The sequence below is a fragment of the Stenella coeruleoalba genome (assembly GCF_951394435.1).
Source record: "Stenella coeruleoalba genome assembly, chromosome: 16".
In the NCBI taxonomy this organism is placed as follows: Eukaryota; Metazoa; Chordata; class Mammalia; order Artiodactyla; family Delphinidae; genus Stenella; species Stenella coeruleoalba.
In genome coordinates, this window is record NC_137162.1 from 5,367,325 (window position 1) to 5,394,415 (window position 27,091).

A 27,091-nucleotide genomic window follows, 5' to 3' on the forward strand; every position below is an offset into this window, starting at 1 on the left:
AGAGGGACACAGGGCAGCAGCGCCTTCAGAAATACGTCCCAGGTCCCCACAGGAAGGATGGCAACGCCCCAGAGTCCTGCAGCGGCCGCAGGGACCAAAGCTGGAAGCAGCCCAAGCTGACACACCCACCTTCTTGGTGAGCCGTGATCAGCAGGCCCCAGCTCAGCCCCCCGACGGACCTGGGGACAGGCAGGCCTCAGGTGCCAGCTCTGGGACTGCTGGAAATTACGACTAGCTCTGTGACCTGTTTCTCCTTCCTGGGACACAGTCTCCGTGAGAGCAGAGGTCTTGTTCTCATCCATGGGAGTAGCCCTCACACATACACTAAGACCTGACAGTGGAAGTGTGTGTGTCCATGCGTGCACACGTGTGTGCAGTGACTTCAAGCACGTGTGCAACCGTGTGTGTGTGAGCATGCATGCATGCATGCATGCGCTCGTGTGGAGAAGCGCGCTCTTCCCAGCAGGACAGCTGCTGCATAGGACTTTTGTCCATAGGACTTTTTGTCCTTTTTCATGCGTAAACCTAGCACTTTGCTCCTATCCGTCGAGGAAGGACCTGCAGCCGAGGGCTGCCCCGTCGCATCCCAGGAAGACACCAGAGGGACAAAGCAACCATAGCAAGATCACTCCTGCCTTTCTGGTGGCTCAGTTTCACTGGATGGTGTCCAAGCCAATCCGGACAGCAGTGTTCAGGCGCACGGGCACACATGTGTGTGAGCGTGTGTGTGCTCGCACCCGCATGTGAGCGGTGGTCTGGGGTCACTGTGTTACAGGTGCAGGGTTATCACAGGAGAGTCTGCAGTGAGAAGCAGGTCCACCTCCTGGTGCCGTCCCAGCCACCCAGCAGCCCGCAACCAAAGCAGAACAAACCTCACTCTACAAAGGACGTCCCCACTCTGCATTTCAGCTCCTTCCAGTTTGTTTTTCAAGAAGTAGTGGGACACAAGTTCGGAATAACACTAAAGATCCCGAAATTTTATTGTAAGTCAAGACAAAAAATTAAGAGCACAGAGGAAGCTACTACCCCCCCACACTCACACACACACACACTCTCTCACACCACACACACTCACACACACCACACACACACACACACACACACACCATACACACTCACACCACACACTCACACACACACACTCACGCCTGCAATGAGCTGTTTTAAAGCATCCAAGGAAGAGGAATCTCCTGTCATATTCTAAGTGTCCCAACTCAGTGTCCTGAATACCCTTCTCCATGAACAGAATGTCATTTCTCTAGCATGATTTGTGCCAACTGTCCCATTTTGTTCAAAACAGATGGCCCAGGAACCTGACAATCCCCCCACCCAAGGAAAAAAAAGAGAAAAGAAAAAAAAAGAAAGAAAAACAATCAAACAAACAAACCCTTATATTTTAAAAAGAAAACACATTTCAAATAAACTACCCATAGATAAACACATGGAAAACAGCTGCAACAAATACCTGACTGGAAGTCCAGGAACCTGGGTCTATTCGATTTTGTTTGTTGGCTTTTTAATTGGAGTAGAGCTGATTTACAATGATGTGTTAGTTTCCGGTATACAGCACAGTGATTCAGTTATACACATATCTAACCTTTTTCAGACTGCTTTCCGTTATAGGTTATTACAAGATATTGCTTATCACAAGGTCCTTGTTGTTTACCTATTTTATACATAGTAGTGTACTTTTTGTTAATCCCAAGACTCACAGACATAGAAAACAAACTTATGGTTGCCAAAGGGGAGGGAGAGGGGAGGGACAAAGTGGGAGTTTGGGACTAACAGTCTTTTTGATTTTGGAACAGCCTTTTGGCCTCACTAAAGTTCAGTTTACCCATGCACACAGGAAATCATAAAACCCACCTTGCTCACTCTTTGCCTTGAATCTCAGGCGAGTGACTTAAATTCTCTAAAATCCTTAATTGTCCTTCTTTGCAAAATAGGCCTGATATTGTTAACCCCTCGGGTTTACTGTGAGAATCAGATGATATAATGTGTGTGTCTGGCAAGTAGTAAGCATTCAGTAACTAGCAGCTGTCAGTAACAGTCACAGAAATAACACTATTATGCAAAGTCAGCCTTTTCAACAAAGTACACACAGAAAACTAATGCCTTAGAGTTTGCTATCCAGTAGGGTAGCCAGTGAACCCCTGAAATGTAGCTAGCAGCTGAGGAGTAGAATTTCCCATTTCAGTTAATTTTATGCACTATTTTAACTTAAATGGAAAAAAAAGACATCTGATTCAGTTATTGTTAACCACTGTTTGGAACAACGGGAACAACTTGGGTATGTAGGTCTACTTTTCACTGGTAAATTATATTAAATGTTAAGATCAAGCATCTGTGATGAAAATATAGCATCCAAATTGAGATGGGGATAAATGTGAAAAACACACGGGATTTCAGAGACTTCGTATGAATCAAGAATGTAAAACATGCCAGTTGTCCTATTTAGATCAAAGTCATGTTGACATGATATTTCAGATAAAATATATTATTAAAATTAATGTCACCAACTGCTTTGTACTTTTTTTTCTTACTGTGGACTGTATAAAATTATCAATTACATACGTAGCTGGCATTCTAACTCGGTTGGACAGCGCAGTCTCGGAGTATGCTAGGAAGCAGATGTTACAGACCTCTTGTGCGATTTCTCATTTTAATAAACCAGTGTTCATCTCTGGAAGGAGAATCAAGGCCACAGCTTCCTCCTGTCAGATCCTCTTCACATGTACAGGACTGCAGGCCTCATCAGTGCCTGGTAGTCTGAGTCAAGGCACAGGCCTGACCCCACAAGGAAGCGAAAACCAGCCAGCACGGTTGGGTTGTCCTGGTTTTCGCTGCCGTGCACAGAAGGGAATGCTGACAGCCCGGAGCAGGCAGCCCATGGGCTCAGACTCCACGCAAATCAGCCGTGGGGATCAGAGGTCCTGCAACACACCAGCCAGCCTTCCGCACCCCCTTTCCCAGTGTGATCCACTATGATTACAGACAGCAATGATTGCACATCTGTTCATCCTCAGCTGTGCAGGCTGAAGCCATTATGATTAATGCTCTGGTAATGGGCACAGAGTAAAAAATATTAATCTTTATAAAAGGTATTCAACAGGCATTATCAGCTTATAAATGTCCAAGCAGAATATCCGTCTATAACTCCATTACAGCTCTACATCAAAGCAAGATGCAAATACAAGAATGAATCTGTCCATTTAAAACCTTCATTTTATGAACACTAAATAATGTGCTTCTTAGTTTTTAGTTTGGTTACATTAAATGATCCATAAAGTGCATTTAATAACCTTGAGCCTGTTACACAGAACTGAGACCCAGATGAACGCTTTCAATGCGAGTTAAACAGTACGAGCCCCGCAAATGGGGGAGGTTTGCTATTCATCTTATACAGTCGTCTTACTTTTCAACGATCTAAGAACTCGGCACCCACATGATTCGATTTGTTCAAATAATTCTCTCCTTCCATGCAAATCTTTAAACACCAGAAATAAAGAAAACAGAGCCAGCAATGGAAGGGATCACAGGAGCAATCTACTCGTGTCCAACTTTTACAGATGTGGGAGCCAGGAGCCAGAATAGGGACCAGGAAGCAGCTGAGCCAGAGTCAGATGCCTGATCCTGAAGCCAGAGCTCCTCTGACCCATGCATGTGCACGTGTGTGTCAACATGTATGACTCAGGTATCTTTACAGGTCTAATGCAGATTAAACTTTTCCAAGAATTACTTTCATTCACTTTAAGTAAGCTGTGATCATGAGCAGAACCAGGAGGATCAATTCACATCAAGTAACCCTAAGTATGTCAGTTCTCCTTTCTGAACTTCAGTTTCTTTGTCTGTAAAATGGAGTAAATACAACTGCCCGGCACTGTGTTTCGATTCCTACCTCCAGGTAGTACCTCTGTAAGTATTCTGGTAAGAAGATTCTCAGCACCACTTGGCTCAGTGCTGAAATGATCAGAAATAAGATAATCTGCCTGTCAGCTCTGAGGTACCCAATGTCACAAAATTTTAATTGAGTGACAGAGCAATTAAAAGTATCCTGGAAATTGGAAGTGAACATGGCAAGATACAGATTGTGGAACAATAGGAAAAAGAAGCTGGTCAAAGACACATCTTCTGGATGAAGCCACCGGGCCTTGTAAAAAGTGTGTCATCTGTTGAAAGAACGGAGTGGGGCAGCAGATAGTTTGTATCCTGTAGTTTGGAGAAGTATAATCATAGAGGTGAACCAGCCACTAGTATCATAATAATAAATACTTTGTCAGAAAAAAGAAATGGAAGAAGAACCAATGGAGAAAAGTCTAAAATGAGTCCCATTTAAAAGCAGATGAAAATATTAGAAAGACTCAAACAAAATGCAAGGGAAGATAGTGTGGAAAGTACTGGTCAGACCAGGAATCTATCCTCTGGATGGAAATGCATTTAAGGAGGTGGCTTGGTACATTTGAGAGGAATTCGACGGGTCTGCCTATCCTTGGGCAGAATCTTACCACGTGGAGGATGAGAAAACAAAGAGAGGAAAACAGAGCTGGGGAGTCGTGTGCATGCTTTTACCCAAGAGCGTGAAGCTAACCAAGAACACAGGTTTTGGCCAGTGTGGCCCAGCACACACTCCTCTACTGCTTGCCCCCATACTGAGCTCTACAGTTAAAAAAACAACGTCAAAATCATATGGTCTGTCCGCTCCATCTTGAGGGAAGGACTGTGCCCTCAGGGAGGAGTTTACGCAACAGAAAAAAGTAGGGTCTAGAAGGAGAACATAGGAGACTGCAGGCTGACCTGGGGCTCCTCCAACTGTCCCAGGCAAGTTTCTGTACGCAACACGGTGCACATACAGAGCTAAGCTTGGGGCCGGGAAGGAACCATGAACTGGGGAGACTCAGAGACCTGCTGTCCCAGTGCCAATGTGAGCATGACTGGGTATGGGACAACCAAGGCAGCCTCTTCTAAGACTGCTCTCATGTCCCCAATATCAAGCGACAGGGACAGGAGTCCACTCAGAGGTGGGTGCAGAACAGAGAGCCTATGATAAAGGCTAACCTATGATAAAGGTTAGACCAACTACACCCTGAGGAACTTAGCACTGCCAATATGATCACACAGAAAGAGAAGAGAAGACTATGAAAACTCCATAAGCACATGAACACAACACTACATGGTTTATTTATGTTTAATCTATTTATGTGTTTATTTATTCACATACTTGTACTTTATCGTGTTCCATATGGCACTTGAAGTGAATTCAGTTTTCAGAATGCGTAACTCTTATGCTGCATGTGAAACAGCTTATGAAAAGAGTAGGGGGTGCATTTGTAACAAGACAACTCCCTAATCAGCACCACGGTGGTGGACAGCTCCCTGCCTGGGATTTTACTGGCAGACTAGGACTTGCTACTTAACTCCTGGGTCATTATCTGTAAATTAAGAAAATTACTCTTTCCCAATTATGCATTTTTAAACTGATGGCTCTGAAGCCATTCTCAGAGGAATCAAACTTGCTAACCAACAGTCCTGAGCACATGGTAGGTACTCAACAAATTACAATGGAATTGGAATGGATATAATTAAGAAACTGAAATTGAGTTCACCCTCCTAGATTCATTAGGCCATTTCTAAAAAGGCTGCACTGTTTTAACAAATGATCTTTTCAAAAACACGTATAATGAAAGCTACAGAGTGATATACAGAATGAGGGATGAAGAAAGGTACAGTACTTTACAGATAAAGATTAAAATTTTCTCAGGGCATAAAAAAAAGAGGAGAAAATTGTATTCATACTCCATCATTACTTAAAGAATTAAGCAACTTTGGGGTTCACAGCTGGTAACGTTCATTAGAAGTCTTCAGCACAACTCTCTAATTAAAGTATTCCAGAATGCTATACGAGTGGTACATTAAGTAATTACGGCATATGAGGGTCCCAACCCCAATTTTTCTTTCTGTGAAAAGCATCCATCAAGTTAACAAAAACTACTACAGAGTACGTCTGGGTTTAAGAACCCTTTTAGTAAGAGAAATACCTCTCCATTCTCCACAGTGGAGAAGCTCAGGAGATTTTATTTTGATTTATTCATCGATCCGAAGCACTAAGAAGGTATATTTTACTATAGGTCTATATTAAACACACAGCTTTTCTTTCTACGATTTAAAGCACAACAAATTGATTGACAGGGTAATTTTTTTAGAGATATAAAATCTTGGATCGAATCACAGTGAAAACGGTCTAGAAATCTGACTTTGCTAATTCCTACTAGCTAGCCCCAATAGGCATCTGGGCCTTTGCCCTCAGGTTTTAAAGAGCGGCTGTAACTAATGTTTCCACCATTAAAAAGGAGAATTTTACTCTGCTTGAGAACTGGAAGAATCATTCACCTTGAAAATAAGAATGAGGAAAATTATTTGAGCTCTCCAGGCCTACATTTTTAAGGAGCTCTGTATTGTTCAAAAATGGAACACAGGGCTTCCCTGGTGGTGCAGTGGTTGAGAGTCCGCCTGCCGAGGCAGAGGACGCGGGTTCGTGCCCCGGTCCGGGAAGATCCCACATGCCGCGGAGCAGCTGGGCCCGTGAGCCATGGCCACTTGGCCTGCAGGTCCAGAGCCTGTGCTCCGCAAGGGGAGAGGCCACAACAGTGAGAGGCCTGCGTACTGCAAAAAAAAAAAAAAAAAAAAAAAAGGAACACAAATGGTTCTCATGAACCTAGGGGCAGGACAGGAATAAAGACACAGACGTAGAGAATGAACTTGAGGACACGGGGAGGGGGAAGGGTAAGCTGGGACAAAGTGAGAGAATGGCACTGACATATATACACTACCAAATGTAAAACAGATAGCTAGTGGGAAGCAGCTGCATAGCACAGGGAGATCAGCTCCATGCTTTGGGACCACCTAGAGGGATGGGATAAGGAGGCTGGGAGGGAACCATAAGAGGGAGGGGATATGGGGATATACATATGCAAATAGCTGATTCACTTTGTTATACAGCAGAAACTAACACAACATTGTAGAGCAGTTATATTCCAATAAAGATGTTAGAGGAAAAAAGAAAAAAATGGAACACAAATGAAGTTTTATGAGGTTGATGAACACTGTGTAAAAGGAGCCTACTTGTTATACTGAAGGAAAGAGCTACAGGAATGGCCCGAGAATGAAGGAATGGCACATTTTCCATTCCTACTCACTGCTAGATTCCAAACATCAGAGAAAAAATAAAAAACAAGGTGGCCCCAATGAACAGTAAGCTTAAACCAAAGTAATCCACCAAGAGTATTAAACTAAACTACTATCAAGACTACACAGGGATTGTCTTACCACTAAATCTTCAAATCTTTATTCTCCAAATCTTACACTATTCTGCAAAAACAAACTTATGACACAAGGTAAGTAGACAGTAAGCTCTAAAGGAAATCTGTCAATTGCTTTGGTCACTTTGAATATGAGAATATGGAAAGGCTAGATCTTGAAAGGCAAGGGAATTCAGCGTTAACTGGAATGAGCTTTCCCAAGGTCTCAGGTTAAGGACTGCAGCAGAAAGCAGCCCATGTGGGTAAGAGCACAACTCCCATCTCAGCTGGAAAGGCTTCTTGCAAGGATGTCCAATGCTCTTGACTAATTTAAAAGTTAATGGTATCTAAGGTTGATTTCTTTTATTCCAATTCCTATAACATTAATGTAAAATATCTGTGTGGGCATAAATCCCAAACCTTGGTGTCCTAGTGTCTATTTTAATTTAATTATATTGAAAATTTTCATTTCTATAATAGGATTTAAGCTTTAATTTTCCCAGCTTTTGTTAGATACGTGGGCAACAATATAATCACATGGGAACAAAGCTACAAATGTACAAATTATGAAGCTCTGACCTTTCTGTCTCTTCGTAACTTGCTTTGAAAATCTGCTCACTCCATGCTGCAGATTACATGCAAGAGTCATCTTTTTTGAGAAGCACATAATCTATTTAACCAGCTTTCAAGTAGTCAAGTCACATCTCCCAACAGTGCTTGGAGCCATTACCGCCCATTCATTGGCTGTCCGCACACAGCATGATAATGAGCCCGAGTCCTTCACCTCAGCTGGGGAGGAGGAGCCAGGACAGCCAAGGTGGGTTCCCGGCTCCAACGTGGGGATCCACCCCTCTGCACATCCTCCATTTCCTGAAACAATGCCAGTTACTCTGACTACAAACTTACATTTGAAAAGACAACCTCATGAAATGCTGTGAAGGCTGGGATTTGCCTCCAAATATCTGGGGCAGGGGGAGGGATGAACTGGGAGTTTGGGATTAGTGGATGCAAGCTATGATATAAAGCATGGATAAACGACGAGTCCCACCATGTAGGACAGGGAACTATACTCAAAATCCTGTGATAAACCATAATAGAAAAGAATATGAAAAAGAATGTAGGGGCTTCCCTGGTGGCGCAGTAGTTGAGAATCCGCCTGCCGATGCAGGGGACACGGGTTCGAGCCCTGGTCTGGGAAGACCCCACATGCCGCGGAGCGGCTGGGCCCGTGAGCCATGGCCGCTGAGCCTGCGCGTTCGGAGCCTGTGCTCTGCAACAAGAGAGGCCGCGATAGTGAGAGGCCCGTGCACCGTGATGAAGACTGGCCCCCGCTTGCCACAACTAGAGAAAGCCCTCGCACAGAAATGAAGACCCAACACAGCAAAAATAAATTAATTAATAAACTCCTACCCCCAACATCTTCTTTAAAAAAAAAAAAAAAGAATATATATGTGTGTGTGTTTAAGTGAATCACTTTGCTGTATAGCAGAAACTAACACAACCGTGTAAAGCAACTATACTTCAATAAAATAAATTAAAAAAAAATACCTGGGGCAGGGGGAGGAATGGACTGGGAGTTTGGAATTAGCAGATGCAAACTATGACATACAGGATGAATAAGCAACAAGGTCCCACTGTGTAGGACAGGGAACTATATTCAATATCCTGTGATAAACGATAATGGAAAAGAATATGAAAAAGAATATATATACACACACACACATATATGTGTATGTATAAGTGAATCACTTTGCTGTACAGCAGAAACTAACACAACCGTGTAAAGCAACTATACTTCAATAAAATAAATGTAAAGAAAAATATCCGGGGGAGGAGCATCAAGATAAAAACAAGACCATGACTTGATAGGTTCTGAAGCCCAGCTAGGCGTTCATTACACTCTTCTCCTCATTTTCCTGTATGTTTAAATTTTTCCGTAGTTTTAACAAAGAGCTATCTTGAGTCCAGAGGTAGAGTTGAGCTGTCCCCTCTGCCACTTCATCTTTCCACAAAACAGAGGAATAATAAAATCAGAGGCAAAAAGAAGACAATCTTAAAAAAAAAAAAAAGCCCCGTAACATTGTAAAGCAACTATACCCCAATAAAAATTTAACATAGATAGATAGATAGATGAGGGCTTACCATGGCCCCTGGCACACAGTAAGAGCTCAACACTATTTAACTATCATAATTATCATCTGCATCCAGACCTCAGCACAGTGGATGGGACACCAGAGACCCCAAAGCAGTTGCCTGGGAGGCCAGAGATGGTTTCCTGGGTAGATGCAATCATATAAAAAAAAAAAGAGAAGACGACAATCTTAATTTTATAAAACTGCTCACAGATGACCCTCTGTATCTTAACTCTCTCACTTATCTCTTTCTGTTACTCCTCCTCAAAGACACCTCCTTCCTGCTCCATGATCCATCCATTCAGAGCCCAGACGGGGAGAGACAGCCAGCTTCCCCGTGTGAACACAAGGCCTCTCCTCCCTCAGATCAAGGGAACTACATATGCATGTCACGCTTCCTTCTCTGCACTGCTCCCTGGGGAAAGAAGTGCTGCATTTGAACATGAGATAAATATGCACTGTGAGCCAGGCACTGTTCTAGGCACCAGCGATGGAGGAACAGCAAGATGAACAAGAAGGCCATGCTCCAAGGCCTCTCATTTTAAGGAAGGACCAGAGAAAACAAGCAAGCCAAGAAGTAAAACCAGGCAACGACTGCACGCTGTGGGGAGTGGCAGAAGGAGCCCAGGGGCAGTGCGTCTGGGGACATTTTATTTATGCAGGGTGATCAGAGCACCTCTCGGAGGAAGCTCGCTATGTAATCCCTTCCAGTACTTGGTCCAGGTCTATTTTCTTTTGCCCCATATTTGACATGATAGCCCCGCACCCCGCCACGAGGGCAGGGTCTCACCGGCCATTCTTCTAATGAATCCGCAACAAAAATGAAAAGACATGGCTAACATTTCTTGAATGTTCACGAAACGCTCAGGGTAAATCTCAGTACCACATATGTATTAATCTTCAAGATACGTAACGGAGGCAAGAAGAAAAGGGCAGCTGGAGAAATTGAAGCCTGGAGGGTAACTTACCCGAGGTCACTGAGTTAGCAGGTAACAGAGGCAGGATCTGAACCCAGGCAATGTGATCACAGAGCCCACACACACTCGCAATCCTCTCGTGAGCTGCCTGCCCTCATCCCAGCAAGGGCTTCCGACATGCATAGTTCTTTATTAATGAGGCAGTAAAATCATTTACAGGAGAAATGATGCAAACCAGTCATTCATTTTATTTTTTAAGCAAAGCAAAGGGAGAGAGACATGTCCTCAGAGAAAAAGCTAATGTGACTGGCAACCAACCATGCACTCTGAGTCACTGGACACCTGCCGAGGGGCTGGACCACTGGCATGGTCAGTAATCTACTGTGGCAGACGTGCAGGAGGGCCAGGTCCACACACATCTTCTGAACAGGCTTCTTAAATTCGGGGTGGGGGGGGGGTCTACATTTTGAGCTCTCTTTCCCCAGTACAGAAGCCAGAACTCGAATCCACAGCCACCCTTGCAGCTACAACTGTGTTCCAGGTTCTGCCAAGGAGGCACGACTTCTTAGGATGGCAACTGGAAATGAGCAGCGGGAGGACAGCTCTGTCAAGAACTCTCATTTCCTTCGGACCAGGGTGGAGGCTGCAGAGGCAGTGGGAGTTGCAAGGTCCTGATTCAGAAGGAGCCTTACAGCTGGCACGGCTGGGAACAGACGGCAGTGACAGCAGCTGTGGTGTCCACACTAGCTGGAGCCACACACAACCCGATTTGCCAAAAGACGCATCTCCTGTTGTAGCCTAACAAACCCAGCGGGATGCACCCTCAGTCTTCTGGTCCTTAAAGAGGACAGAAGAGGAGCCAGGCTGAGCCAACCAGGGCCCTGGAAGCCTTGACCTGCTGGGACCCAAACCTGCCACAGGAAGGCTTTCCTGCAGAGGAGCAATGGCAGCTTCAGAATTCACTGCCAGCCTCAATGCACCCAGATCAGCTTCCCACTTCCATCAAAGTAAGACTCTCAAAACGACGCAATAATTTTGATATTGGAGGGAGATAGAAAGAAACATTTCAGAGCAAAGCAACAAAGTGAGTCTCTTCTATGAGTGAAGCAACACACATGCTGATGAGCAAAGACGTGCCCTGGAGCCCAACAGAGGAACCGGAGGAGCCAGACAGGGATGCGCTCTGGCCACATCCCCCAGAGAACACTGACGACGGTCTGGCACACCCAGTAGCTTGTGCAGCTAAACCTAGTTACAGCACGTTCCAAAAATCTAGACACGAAGGGAGTTAGTTTGACTGATTCCACGTGGATATTCCAGAAATCTAGACACGAAGGGAGTTAGCTTGACTGATTCCACTCGGATCAGGAAAGAGGACACGGACAACTGCATTTTTTTACAAATTAACAAGAAATGGAACGAGGCAAGAAAATCACAGCCATCATATCTCACCAGAAAATGGTTTGGCTTTAAATATTGATACCAAATGTGGCACAGAATATTTTGCACAAGTAATGACATCTTCGTAAGAACAGACCAACTGGATGATTTCCAGTGATAAACCTTTCCTGACAAGGAGGTAAGATGGCTCTGGGTAACTTTGAAGAAGCAGGGAGCCTAAAGATGAGAAAAATCTGGGCTGTCCTTGCTGTCTTCACCCAGAAACATTCTTAAAACTCAAGCCTGTAAGCGCGGCCATTTTCACATTGGACAACGCATCCTGAAATGCTTCCATGCAGCCAGTGAGCGTCCGGAAGTACATTTGCACTGAAGATTATGGCTTAGACAATGTCGACTGATTGGACAATTCTAGAACTGCTTGTAAGACATGAAGCTTCAGGCTAATTTTGGCTCACTTTGCCCGTGATAATTGTGGACTCATATATTTCCTACAATCTCCTTTACTACGTTGGGTGCAACTGACTATTAAGATTAAATTCCTACCTTTGCAGTATCTAGAAAGATACTAAGTTAATAATTCCAAAATGTTACACATCCTGACAAGACCCCGTCAAACAAAGCTAAATATTTATTTGCACGCTGCATTATTTCCAAAACAAGACTTAAGGCAGTCTATGATAAAAGACTTACAGAACAGGAGTGAAAATAGAAATGGAGCACAGTAAAGAGAATCACAACTGCCAAATACAACGGCTGATATAATTTGCAAAAATAAATACTAAGTTTGCCTTCAAGCTATCTACTAGCTAAAGAAATAAAGTGTCCATAGAAGAAAACATTTCCTTGAAATACACTCCTTAAGAAGATCTATTTTAAAGATTTTTGGTTGAACCATTTAAGCCTTAGGTCCTTATGCAAAGGACGTGGAACAAAGTTTTGCAACAGAAATTTTGAAATGTACGTAATATGTCCTCAAGAAGGTCATCCCTGTACCAACACTCAATAAAAGCCAAGCACAGTCAATCCGTGATAACTGTTATTTTTTTGATAACTGTTAGCTCAGTTGAAGGCACTGGTGGTGGCAGCGATGGTGATGGTGAGGGTGGTGGTCGTGGTGGTGTGTGTTTTTGCGTGTCTTGGGGTTGGATGGTTGGAAGGAGAGATATTAGTAAGCTACCTAATAAGACCCAGGTATAAAACTTTCAGGGGACTTCACCTACTGTGGTATAAAGTTTAGTCAATATGGAAAGAAACAACGAAGCAGCATCTCCACCTATCGCCTCATGCCTCCCTGGAGTCTCACAAAGTCTCAAGCTTTAGAAGACACCTGAAGAATAAGCAATTCAATATCCAGCCTTCCAAGAAGAGCCTGAAATACTGACAGCTGGGATTACTGGCTTAAGGCGATTCATGGGCTTTGAGTCCCAAATAACGGCGACACAGCTGACTTTCTTTTATGCAAGTGAGAAAGAGATGTCTGTTTGGAAGGGCTGCAAAAAGCTACTCCCTTCTTGGTTTGATGTGTTTTCTCCAGAAGAACACTCCCACCCAAATGAAGTCTTAACATTTCCTCTTGACATAAGCCTTAGCTGTAAGTGCAGACTCCAGTGAATTGTATAAAGTTAAATCAAGAAATAAGATTAAAAACATAGGGTCCAGTAGTCTAGATGGTACAAAGGACTAATCCAGACACACACTGAGTTCTCAACCGGGACATCTCAGGACTGAGCTGCTCCAGCCCTGAAACAACACCACACGTGAGGACAAAAGAAAATGAACAAAACAGCCAAACGTCCAGACACAAATGGAATAGAATAAATGTATGCCTCTCCATCAGAATGTCACTCAACAGTCTTCACATTTGTCTCCAGTAAGTGAGGAAGGTTGTGGAATTATGCAAAGGTCTTAAGCTTTCAATAAAACTTCTTGACAAGTGTAAAATATTAATCCAATCTGTCCAAACAGAAAGAAAGTGATTAATTAAAAGGGTAGGGAGATTACGTGTGGAAATGTGAGGTGTTCCTTGGGATAAATGAGTTGAGGAATCATTGAAATTCTTTTTCCTTTGAGCAGGGTTTGAAGAAACCCTGTCACAGAATGCAAAGTTCAGGCTAAGACATAACCATGACTTCTACATTTAAAGAAAATTTGAAATTTTTTGTTGCAATCATCTCAATGGAGGACAGTGATTGCCTCCCCAGGACAGATAATCGCACATCTTACAGGCTACAATGTATGCTGATTACCCTAGGGCTCTGGTGTTACACCTAAATTCCGAACTGCAAGGTTTGTGCCTTCATTCTTCAATGATCTATTACCTACAGTATATGCCAATTACCATTCTCTGGTAAGGGCTAAATCTTCCTGTCTTGTAATGGAGCTGTTTTAATTGGCTGCAATCTCCCCACTCCTTTCTTTTCTTTTTTTTTTTTTTTTTTTTTTTTTTGGTACGCGGGCCTCCCACTGCCGCAGCCTCTCCCATCACGGAGCACAGACTCCGGACGCACAGGCTCAGCGGCCATGGCTCATGAGCCCAGCCGCTCCGCGGCATGTGGGATCCTCCCGGACCGGGGCACGAACCCGTGTCCCCTGCATCGGCAGGTGGACTCTCAACCACTGCGCCACCAGGGAAGCCCCTCCCCACTCCTTTCGACAAAGAAGAGAGAATTCAGACGGGGCGAGGTCTACAGACAATGACAAATGTGACAATTTAAGGATTCTCAGGGTTTCACTCACCATGCTGTGTGAAGAGGTCACTGTGAATTATTTCAATCAAGCAATATAGCTTCTGAATGGTCAGCAAACCCACAGGAACATTTAGGATGAAATCAGTAAACATTTTGCTATAAAAGGAAAAACACAAGTGAAAAGAGACGCTGGAAATACTGCAAAATGACCCAGTGGGATACAAGACAGTACCGAGACGCAAGTTCAGTGAACGGTCATTAGATGCCACCAGAATGTTGGAATAGGCCCACTGTACAATACGGGCCGAAATCTCTTCCAAAAGAATGATGCTTTAGAATGTTATTTTTCACTTCACACCCACTAAAATGGCTATAATCCGAAAGAGAGCCAGTAACAAGTGTTGACTAGGATGTGAAGAAACTGGTACCCTCATACCATGCTGGTGGGAATGCAAGACGGGGCAGCCACTTTGGAATAATGCTTGGCAGTTCCCGAAAATGTTAAACATAGATACCATACGACCCAGCATTTCAACTTCTAGGTATATACCCAAAAGAAATGAAAATATTTATCCACACAAGACCCTGTATATGAATCATAGCAACGTTATTCATAACACTTGACAAGTGGAGAAACCCAGACGTCCATCAGCTGATGAATGGATAAACATAATGCAGCAGATCCACACAAACCACCCATAAAAGGGAATGAAATCCTGACACTAACAGACCTTGAAAACGTTACGCTAAGTGAAAAGAAGCTAGTCACAAAAGGTCACGTATATTATACGATTCCATTTATAGGAGATGCCCAGAAAAGGTAAATCTATGCACACAGTAAGTAGGTCAGTAGTTGCCTAGAGCTGGGGGGGGAGTGGGCAATGACTCTGACTGGGCACGAGGAATCCTACTGGGGTGACAGAACTGTTCTAACAATAGATTATGGTGATGGGGTAGAAGTCTCCTTCCTGATGTGGGAAAATAAGATGTCTTCAGCACAGGGGTCGACTGTAAAATAGAAACTGTAATGCTGAATTCTCTTAGGGGTGTATGCACGTGTGTGTTAGTGTGTGTGCACACACGCTGCCACACGGAAGATAACTAGGAAGATCCAGATCCTCGTGGAATTAACTTTGAGTTATTCTCCTCTGTGATCTCTTCTGTTTCATCAAAACATGACTCAATTTTCTAAACAGGGAAAAATACATCCATGATTTTCAATGTCATTTTTTAAAAAAATCAGTAGGTAAGGTGTTGAAGAGGAACCCACGCCCGCAGAGTCAAGGGCCCAAGAGCAGATGGGACCGGTCCTGGGGAAGGGAGTCTTCCCCGGATCTCCAAGCACAAGGCACAAGCGCCCGTTGTGAACATGGACGTCACCCCTCTAGTGAGCAAAGGCCTGGTCCCCATGCCCCAGGAGGACAGGCCCAGAGTATGGCCATGGCCCACCTAACTGCAGCTCCCCCCTCGTCCTCTGTTTCTCCAGACCTGAGGTTCTCAAACAGCAGCATTCATTGAAAGTGTCTGGAGGCATCATTAAAACCGAAGAGCTGGGCCCCGCCCCCAATTCCTAATTCAGAAGATCTGGGAAGGAACCCAAGATGCAGCAAATTCCCAGGGGCTGCGGATATCACCATTGTCTGGACCACTGCCTGAGAGCCGGGCTGCAGGCACAGAGCACACGGAGACCCGGGAGGGCAGACCTGTTGCCCGTGGGCCCATCTGTGCCTCCTTTTCTCATTTAGAACCTGCTGAACTATAACCAGTATTGCCAGTGCCTGGGAGCAAAAATAAATGTGTCCACGCAGGACACTAAATCCTCAGGCACATCAGACACGTGATGATTCGTGGGGAGAGCAGCTTCCCAAAAGCCCCTCACCCTTCACTTCCAGGGCATGAGTGACCTATGGTGGACATAAAGTACAGAAGGGTGACCGTTTTTCATTCCGCTTAACCACCCGACGGACAGGTGACCCTTTACTAATATTTAGGTGGACTTTTCTGGCTGGTCAAGAGATGCCACCACCTGCAGGTAAGTTTATTGTGTCAAACGTTAAATCAAAACCCAAACAAGGAGCAGACGAGGGTTGTGCTGCGGATGTCTGGGGTCACAGAGGCTGTGCACCCACTTGCTCGTGACACCTCTTTCCCAAATGCAGTGACATCTGCACAGTAAACAACTGAGACCGAGCTTGGATGGGGACGGTGGCAAAATCGGAAGGTGAAAGGAAGGATTCGGTCCCCAGCCCGACTCCTCCACCTGAAAGCCAGTGTCCAGCTTGCCCAGAGTTTGTTTTGGTTTGGTTTTCATTTTACTATAACCTGAGCTGACAACTTGCGGCTCCTGTCTGAGGCTCACAGCCCTTGGGCAGGAGCCCCCAGAAAGAAGCTGTATGGTAATGAGGTAGAGGAGGTGAGACACCAATATTAAAGCTCCCGAGTCAACACGTTTAGGTGCTGAAACCCAGACCCAAGAACCACTTATGGAAGTTTAAAGTCTAAAGGATGCAAAATGCCCAATTTGTATTATGTATGCGTGAGGCTATAAATAATCTTCTAAAGAAAATATTGTGACTGTTGATAGAAGACACCTTTTCCACATAAAGACATAATGAGCAAAGTGTCACAGACACCATCACTAGAACATGTTCCAGAAAGAGTCAGGGCACTGAACTACGTGGACATGAGACAACCCAAGCATCCCGTGAACCAACGCCCTCAAAAGGAGGCCAAGCGTGGCACACGGGAAGCCTTCGCCTTGGGTGCTTCCTTACCTGAGCTCTTTGGGATCAAATACCAATTTCACATCGTTGACAATGGTTGGCAAGTACTTCAGCGCTGCACCCTGCAAACCAAGAACAAAGAAGAACGTTGAGCCTGAGGCAGTTGGCAAATTTTCACAGGAAGTTGTAATTACTTTGAAAAACCACACACATACCAAAAAAACAAAGATCACTTTCCTGATGAGAAGCTGATGGTTAAACACAACAAAAATTGAGGGGAAAAAACACAGCCTCTGATCCACAAACAGTGGAGATGTGTCGACATGGATATCCTGACACATAATAGAAGTGATATGAGCGGAAGCCAACATTCGATGCTTGCTCACGAACGCCTATACTGTACTAAGCTTTTATGTGATTTTCCCCTTTACCCAAAGGAAATCCTAGCAAATGAAGACCTGTGCCCCCAGAAGAATCCTCCACCCACAAATTCACTGTAGCTCTGCCACATTCAACAATGAGAATGACTGCCTTTGCTCCATTCCAGAAGTGACTGCCTGTATATCTAGGTCCCTGAACTTGGAATCACTTTCTTCTTTGGTAACTTTATCTCCTATATTCACATTCTGTATCTTCTAGAAAACCCACACTTGCAGAAAATAAGAGTGATGGTAATAATGATAGATCCTAATACATGCTCTGCCCCTGTGCTACACCAGTGTATATTTTATCTTTAATTCCAACAGACCTCCTACAGGGAGTTAGCTGTGCAGGAAGGCAAGGAAACTGACAATGGGGATGTTAATTACTTTGCCCCTGATCACACAGGTAGCACTGAACTGAGCTAGAATTAAAATTCAGTTTGGTGGGAAGCCAGGGCCTCAGCCCACCCTCATCTATATGCGATTGGGAAAAGGTCCTGGGTTTTAAATCTTCTGACCCTGGCTGGGACCCCCCCCCCCCCCCGCCTCTGACTCTAAGTGACTCCTGCTACCAGGGGGGGCTCCCCCTTCCTGAATGAAATGCAGGAAATAATACTCATGTCAAATACCTCCAGGGGCTGTAATAAAGCTCAAAATCTAATTGAAAAGAGAACTGGATAACACTTTGAACACTGGAAAATGCCACACCTATTACCTAAACAGCTGTTAGCATTGTTTTCCAAAAGCAAGTAGGCAGAAACCCACCTTAAACGGATTACCCTGAATATATATGGTCAACCAATTTGCAAGAAGGGACAAAGGTGCCCCCTCGGTCAGCACCAAATAAAATTCCTTCCACACCTCACATCCTATATAAAAATTCACTTTAAATAGATCATAGATCTTATATTCTTAAAACTATAAAACGTCTAGAAGAAGATACTTGTGACTTCGGGCTAAGCAAAGATTTCTTTCATATGATACCAAAAGCAAAATCTGTAAAAGAAAAAAACTGGATCCATTGTACATCATCAAAATGAAGAATTCCTGCTCTTCAAAAGAACTTCTGCTGAGACAACAAAGACAAGCCACACACGGGGAGAAAATAACCACAAAGCAAGTAAAGGCACAAGCGAAGTGAAGCTGTTTGGCCAGTATTTGGAGCCAGTCCACCTCCAAGCCCCTCGTGCCTTAACGCGCCACAGTCAAGATGATCAAGGACAGGTAAGCCAAGTTTACCTCTAAATCTGCACTACAGAATTAGTGGTGTTTTTCCCCAGGTGTTAACCCTGTCCTTCAATGCCGGCCAGATCAAGGAATTCCAACTCTCTGCTTTGAGATGCAACTTTTTTTTTTTTTTTTTAAGCGGTACGAGAGTCTCTCACTGCTGTGGCCTCTCCCGCTGCAGAGCACAGGCTCCGGACGCGCAGGCTCAGCGGCCATGGCTCACGGGCCCAGCCGCTCCGCGGCATGTGGGATCTTCTCAGACCAGGGCAGGAACCCGCGTCCCCCGCATCGGCAGGCGGACTCTCAACCACTGCGCCACCAGGGAAGCCCGAGATGCAACTTTTGAAAAGAACCTTAAATAGAAATAATTTCATTCTGGCTTCCAAAGTTCTGCTTCAAATACCTTAGAGTTGCTTTGAAAAAATAAAAAAATATTTACTGTGACGTTTAATAATAAGCGTTTGCACAGCTGACTGCTCGGGCCAGAAAGTGTCTTGTCTAGTTTGTGAGGGTCCCGCGGGCGAGGATGCATCAGCATAATGCGTTTTAGCCTGTACCCCACGAAGCACCATCTGCCTGGAGCAGCGTGATAAATACCATCTTACAAGGACAAACAGCGGCAAACAAGACAGGCCTTCGTGGCCCACCCTCTGCTCGCTGCCCGGGGGCCGCCGGGCGCTGCCTTAACCAGGCTCCTGAAGGCTCCCCGACCCGAGGTCAGGCGACACCCACAGAGGGAGGGCTGTACCCGCGGAGACCCCCAAATGCTGCTTAACAGGGAACTCTGCCGAACTGAGCCAGATCCCAGGGACGTCGCGTTTTACAGTTCACGAGGGTCACAGAGAACAGAGCAACCGCGAGCCCACGTCAGTCCTGGATAACATAACAAGGACAGACAGACGGAATGAAGCGAAGGCGAGGGCGTGCCCCCGCACCCCATTTCCAGCTCTGTTCTCTCCGTACTCCGGCGGTCGTGGGCTCCTTTCCACCTTCTGCCCTCCCCCAGTGACCGTCTCAGCCTCTCTTCGCTCTCCTCCAGCCCAGGATCCCACCCCCTTTTCGCTCAGCTCACCTCCTGCTTCAGGGAAAACCCAAACCATCAGAACAGGCTGGGCAGTTCTGCCCACCACTCAAGCCAAAACAAGCCGGACGCCCGCCTCTGCCTGTCCCTCCAGGCAGACGGAGGGAGCACCTCCCTCCACGGGGTGGGGGTGGGGGGATCCTGCCCGCTGGGCACGGCCCCTGCCCCACCGTCTGATCGAGCACCTCCTGCATTTTCCTCCACACTCCAGCCCACGCCAGCCTCTCCCCTTGAAGGCACCCAGAGCCCCAGGCTCCCCACCGCCCAGCCCAGCACAGACGGCTCCCAAGCTGTGCACTCACCCCGGTGTCCAGTAACCAACGCACTCCCCAGACCTCTCCAGCCGCCATCAAGTCTCCATTCCTGCCGAGGCCACAGCGACTCCAGGCCTTCGCTTAGGTGACCTTCCCGTGACACTGCTGTGACCCCTCATTTTCCGGAGCGTCCACAGCCCTCACTGCCAGGGCAACCACCTTCCTCTGTCCCCTGCCCCTCCCTTAAAGGTGGGTGTCCTTGCAGTCCCATTCTAGACTTTTCTCCCCCCTCTCCATACCCCTCAGGAAGCGCCAGCTTCAGAGGCCTAATGCCTGTCTCCCAGGTCACCTCTCTCCTGAGCTTCACACTCACACACCCGACGGCCACTGGACTCGTGGCTGCCCCACAGATGCTGCAAACTCCCCCTGCCTTAGAGGGGGCCCTACCCTTCGTCCCGGCGCTCCAGGCTCAGGGCGCTGCACCCGGGAGCCCCCAGGTCACACGCTCAGGATGCTGCGTCTTCGGCACAGCCCACTTCTGACCAGTCACAGAGCCTGGTGGATCCTCACTATTCCACACGCCCTGCCTCTACGGCCTTCTCCATTTCTATAGTGTCCACCACCTGGCCCACGCCTCTTGTGTCTCCCTCCGGCAGGAAGGCACGGCCTCCTAAGGGGCCTCCCGCCTCTGCTCTGTCCTCCTCAAGGTCACGTCCCACGCGCAGCCAGAGGAGCTTTCCTAAGATGCAAATCTAACTGAGATGCTTGGGTGGCAATGCCCTGCTCCTGGGATACAGGCCTGACCACCCAGCATCCTCAGAGGCCCGGGCCCCACCTCCCCCATGTCCCAGTCAGGGGCCTCCACCTCCACCTGCAGGACCGTTTCCAACAATGTGGAGCCTCTTTCCGTCTCCCCCATGCTACGGACATCTCTGCCAGCTCCGAGGCTGTGCCCATGCTGTTCCCTCCTCCTGGGTCACTGTTCCCCCCACTCCTGCCCCTGGTCCTAAACACGCAGAGGTAACCTCGTGACTCCTCAGCCCTTAGCCACTGTTTTCCTCAAGACACACGGATTCCGGGTCAGCCATCGAGGACTATTACCGCGCTGGGCCGTGTGTCTGTAGCCCCCCGACCAGGGTCTCACGGCTGTGGCCCGGCCAAGGACCCTAGACACAGCAGAGCCTCCATGACTCCCTGACCCACAGAGCTTTGCCCAAAAGCACCTCTTTAACCTCAAGAGACTCTGCACCTCTTTGCTTTGCACCCACTGAAATCGGCCTCGTCAGCTGAGAGACCCAGCTGTATCCCCTCCAGGAAGATGAGCAGCCAGAAGAGGCCGAGGGAACCCTGAGGTCCCCCCAGTGCAGCCCAAGCCTCCTGAGAGAGCGCGTGCCATCCCCCACTCTCGTTAAGGGCGCAGCCCGCTTTGCCCATTTCTAACACTGGCTACTGGACGAGAGACTTGAGTGTTCTGGTTTCCGCTCGTGCTTGCAGGAAAAGGCCCCCGTTTCCTCCGTGGAGTCAGGCTGCTTCACTGAATTCAGGTCTCTTTCAAGGGCAGGGGCTACTGCTTCGAGAGCTTCTCAAGGTGTGCGGCACGGGCCAGACAAGGCGGGCTCCGGCTCGGTGATGGGCAGCGATGGGTCGAACCTCATCTGCAGAAGGCGCCTCCAGAAACAGAAGGCCCGAACGCAGACGAGGGAGGGTAGACGGCATGACGCCCAGGAGCGGGTGCCCCCCCGGACAAGCACCCGGGCTCCGGGCCAGGCTGCCACCTCCGCCACCTACCATGTGAACTCAGGAAGGGAGCCTTTCCTCTGGGTGCCTCTCAGTGGGAAAAGATGGAGGTTAGTAGCGGTGAATGGGGCGGCCTCCAGCGGCAGTCGGGAGAACGGAAGGGTGCCGTGGAGGCGACGAGACACCCCCAACCCATCACTGCTGCCCACGGACGGTGCTCACCACTCGTTGTGGCGGCAGGAGAGTGTGGATGTGTGCAGATGTGAACACACACACCTTCTTCAACGTGCAAAACTCCCCATTCAGTGAAAACTTCCATTTATCAAGTCCTGATTAAAGTGGTAAGTAGTGAGTAGAATCATTTGCCAAGTCTCAGAGACAGTCGGGTAACAGGAATGGAGGGCACCGGAGACGTCTCTTTTTCTGTCGTTGTTTTCTATTACTTTTTGTAAACCAGTTATTTATTTACACAAAATCTTGCTCAGAACATGCCAGCCTCTTTCGAATGGTAGGGGAGAGGCCAGGATGCCCGCATGGCAGGTCAGCAGCCACCAGGGTGCCTCCCAGGCCTTGGCTAGGCTCCGGGCAGGCGGGGGGCACGCATCGGTTCACTGGGCGAGTGAGGTGGGCAGGAGGTGAGGCCTGTGGGATGTGCCCCAGAGACAGGGCTCAGCTTGGAGTGGGCGCTCCTCGGCACCCCTCCCGGGGCTGTGAGCCGGGGCCACATAACCTGTGTGAACACACCCACCGGACAGGGTCTAGCCAGGAACAGAGACCAGCACAGCAGAGGAACGTAAATGAATTCAACGTCTGAGCTTTGTTTATCCGTCTCCTGTGTCTTAAGTCATAACTGAACTTATCAAATCAGTGTTTGCTTTTTAAGAAAGTTATTCTTTCAGAGTTGACTTTAAATTTACCTGAATTAACAAAACGGCAGCTTAAGTCCAGGCTGCCACTTCTCCTTGAACGTGGAAAAGCTTTTCCCACGTGAGGACGGACGGGCCCAACCCTAAAGGCCTTTGGGCCTCAAATACGTGTGCAATGACCCACTGACATGCTGAGAACACGCACTTCAGTCCCCCACACACTCAGGCACGTGAAGGATTCAGGTACAACTGAAACTACCACCAAAAACAATAGGGCTCCCTGCCATTGAGCACTGACTGAGAGGCAGCAATCCACAGAAAGATACAAGAAACAAAATCAAGGGCCAGTGGTAAAGCTATTTCTACTAATATTAAAAGACAAGCGGGCTTCCCTGGTGGCACAGTGGTTGAGAGTCCGCCTGCCGATGCAGGGGACACGGGTTCATGCCCCGATCCGGGAAGATCCCACATGCCGCGGAGCGGCTGGGCCCGTGAGCCATGGCCGCTGGGCCTGCGCGTCCAGAGCCTGTGCTCCGCGGCGGGAGAGGCCACAACAGTGGGAGGCCCACGTACCGCAAAAAAAAAAAATTAAAAAAAAGACAGGCAAGTTGCTGGGTGGTCCTCTTAATACTGGGTTCATCACTTAACATCCAGGCAATCAGGAACTCATGGTATCCATAGAGCTACCATATGATCCTGCAACCCCGCTCCTGGGCACATATCCAGATGAAAATATAACTTGAAAAGATACATGCACCCAACGTTCATAGCAGCACTACTTACAATAGCCAAGACATGGAAGCAACCTAAATGTCCATCGTCAGATGAATGCGTAAAGAAGATGCGTGATACATATATATATATACAATGGGATATTTACTCAGCCATAAGACAGAATGAAATAATGCCATTTGCAGCCACATGGATGGACCTAGAGATTATCATACTAAGTGAAGTCAGTCAGACAGACAAAGGCAAATATCATATGATACCACTTACATGCGGAATCTTAAAAAAATGATACAAAAGAACTTATTCACAAAACAGAAATAGACAAACTTATAGTTGCCAAAGGGGATGAGGTGGGGGGGGATAAGTTACGAGTGTGCGCTTTTCAGGTACACACTACTATATATAAAAAAGGCAAACAATAAGGACTGGGCTTCCCTGTTGGCGCAGTGGTTAAGAATCCGCCTGCCAATGCAGTGGACACGGGTTCGAGCCCTGGTCCAGGAAGATCTCACATGCCGCAGAGCGACTAAGCCCGTGCGCCACAACTACTGAGCCTGCGCACTACAGCCCACGAGCCACAACTACTGAAGCCCGCGCACCTAGAGCCCAAGCTCCGCAACAAGAGAAGCCACCGCAGTGAGAAGCCCGCGCACCACAACAAAGAGTAGCCCCCGCTCGCCGCAACTAGAGAAGGCCACGTGCAAAAACAAAGACCCAATGCAGCCAAAAATGAATAAATTAATTAATTAATTTTAAAAAACAATAAGGACCTACTGTATAGAACAGAGAACTATACTCAATATCTTGTAATAACCTATAATGGAAAAGAATCTGAAAAATATATATATATGTGTGTGTATGTGTATAACTGAATCACTTTGCTGTACACTTGAATCTAACACAACATTGTAAATTAATTATACTTCATTTTTTAAAAAGAGAGAAACATCTCTGAAGAGGGCAATAATGAAGTATGATTTAAAGGTTAAAACAAAAAACTCATGGTATCACAACTCTGAGGAAGGAAAGTATGGTCAGAACTGAATCAAATGGACAAATACACATTGAAACCAAAATTCTAGAGAGAAAGAAATGAAATGCATAAAAGAATTATGAAATGGCAGAAAATTCCAAAAGTTTTCTAATTGCTCAAACAGTTCAGGTTAAAGAAATTAAATAAATTTTATACTCTTCCCTAAGCAAATTTAATTGTCATGCATCTCATGAGAATGCCAACTTAATCCAAACTGTAAAACAAAACAAAACATGCACTTTCCATCCAGTATCGATTTAATGCTGTAAGTATCTCTCTGGATAAAAATATTACTACTGATGATGATTAATAGACACTATTTTAGGGTAAAGTTCAGGCTACATTTTTCAGCATAATTAGTTTAATTAAATCCATTAGCATATCTTTATATAAGATTACAAGAGCTATCTGTGATACAAAATAAGTTTTTCTTGAATAATGTATGAAGCAATTATTAATTACATATTTCTCCAGAAAACACATATTAAAATGATTCCATTTGGAGGTTTTGAGCTAAAATATATATGGTCCACAAATTCTCCTTTCAGACTTGGCTCAGAAGAACCAGAGCATCCTGATACAGGAAAGCATCCTAATACAGGAACATGTAGCAAGAACAGTTCAGCCAATAGGTGCCCCTGGACCAGAGCTTGTGTATTTCATAGGGCACAAATGAAATGGAGCAGATGGCAGGACACGAAGGTTTCATGCAGTTAAAATGGAAACACACGGCACTTTGGAGAGATTCAAGGATGAGCCACACTGTTCTTAGACACAGAAGAATCCAGAACAAAAGAAAGATAATGACAGTGACTGCTTCTGCTCCTTACACCCTATTCAATCAAGACTACCTACATCTTCTGTATCTTAAATCTAAAATTACCTCTCCTCTTTATACCAAGCTCCCTTGAAGCAGATTCTGGTCTTTAACATAACATTCCCCATCTCTACGGCCAACGTTGTGGTTCATTCAATCCCGAGTGACAAGTGAGCAGCTGGAGGAAATCACTCCTCTGAGTAGTTTTATGTATAACTATCACAAAATCCAAAGGAAAAAGGTAGTGAGAAAAGTACAAACAGTACACTAAGATTAAGATTCTTCAGCGAGGACTTCTCTGGTGGCACAGTGGTTAAGAATTCACCTGCCAATGCAGGGGACACAAGTTCGAGCCCCGGTCTGGGAAGATCCCAAATGCCGTGGAGCAACTAAGCCCGTGTGCCACAACTACCGAGCCTGTGCTCTAGAGCCCGCGAGCCTAGAGCCCGTGCTCCACAACAAGAGAAGCCACCGCAATGAGAAGCCCACACACCGCAACGAAGAGTAGCCCCCGCTCGCCGCAACTAGAGAAAGCCCTCACACGGGAGCGAAGACCCAACGCAGCCAGAAAATTAATAAATTAATAAATAAATAAATTTATTTTTTAAAAAACACACAGAACAACAGAAAATAGCGGGTGTGGGCAAAGACACTGAAACCTCTGTGCACTGTTGATGGGAATGTTAATGGTACAGCCACTGAGGAAAACAGTATGGAGGCTCCTCAAAACATTAAAAATAAAGCGACCATATGACCCAGCAATCCCACTTCTGGGTATTTACTCAAAAGAAATGGAAGCAGGATACAGAAGATACATTTACACACTCCTATGCACTGCAGCATTATAAACAACTGCCAAGAGGTGGAAGCAACGCAAATGTCCATCAACAGATGAATGAATAAAGATGTGGTCGACAGGAGCTTCAAGATGGCGGAAGGGTAGGACGCGGAGATCACCTTCCTCCCCACAGACACATCACAAATACATCTACACGTGGAACAACTCCTACAGAACACATACTGAATGCTGGCAGAAGACCTCAGACCTCCCAAAAGGCAAGAAAGTCCCCACGTACCTGGGTAGGGGAAAAAAAAAGAAAAAACACAGAAAAAGGGATAGGGACGGGCCCTGCACCAGTGGGAGGGAGCCGTAAAAGAGGAAAGGTTTCTACACACTGGAAGCCCCTTCACGGGCCGAGACTGCGGGTGGCGGAGTGGGGGAGCTTTGGAGCCGCGGAGGAGAGCACAGCCACAGGGGTGCGGAGGGCAAAGCGGAGAGATTCCCGCACAGAGGATCAGTGGCGACCAGCACTCACCAGCCCGAAAGGCTTGTCTGCTCCCCCGCCGGGGCGGGCGGGGCTGCGAGCTGAGGCTCGGGCTCCGGTCTGAGCTCGGGGAGAGGACTGGGGTTGGCGGCGTGAACACAGCCTGCAGGGAGTTAGTGCGCCATGGCTGGCCGGGAGGGAGTGCGGAGAAGTTTTCTTGCCTCTTTGTTTCCTGATGCGCGAGGAGAGGGGATTCAGAGCGCCGCTTAAAGGATCTCCAGAGACGGGCAGGAGCCGCGGTGCGGACCCCAGAGACGGGCAGGAGCCGCTAAGGCTGCTGCTACCGCCACCAAGAAGCCTGTGTGCGAGCACAGGTCACTGTCCACACCCCCCTTCCGGGGAGCCTGTGCAGCCCGCCACTGCCAGGGTCCCGGGATCTAGGGTCAACTCCCCCGGAAGAAGGCCTCAGGCTACTGCAACGTCACGCCGGCCTCTGCCGCCG

General features: G+C 46.7%; 1 protein-coding gene across 2 annotated transcripts in view; it reads right to left on the minus strand.

Moving 5' to 3' along the window:
• DOCK1 (dedicator of cytokinesis 1) overlaps positions 1–27,091 on the minus strand; it is a 527,155-nt gene that overhangs the window by 332,973 nt on the left and 167,091 nt on the right. For both annotated transcript variants that reach the window (XM_079899863.1, XM_079899862.1), the window contains exons 24-25: positions 17,207–17,277; positions 14,482–14,588 (exon numbers count right to left, since the gene is read on the minus strand). In XM_079899863.1, coding sequence (XP_079755989.1) covers positions 14,482–14,588; positions 17,207–17,277 — 178 coding nt within the window. The remainder of the gene's footprint in view (positions 1–14,481; positions 14,589–17,206; positions 17,278–27,091) is intronic.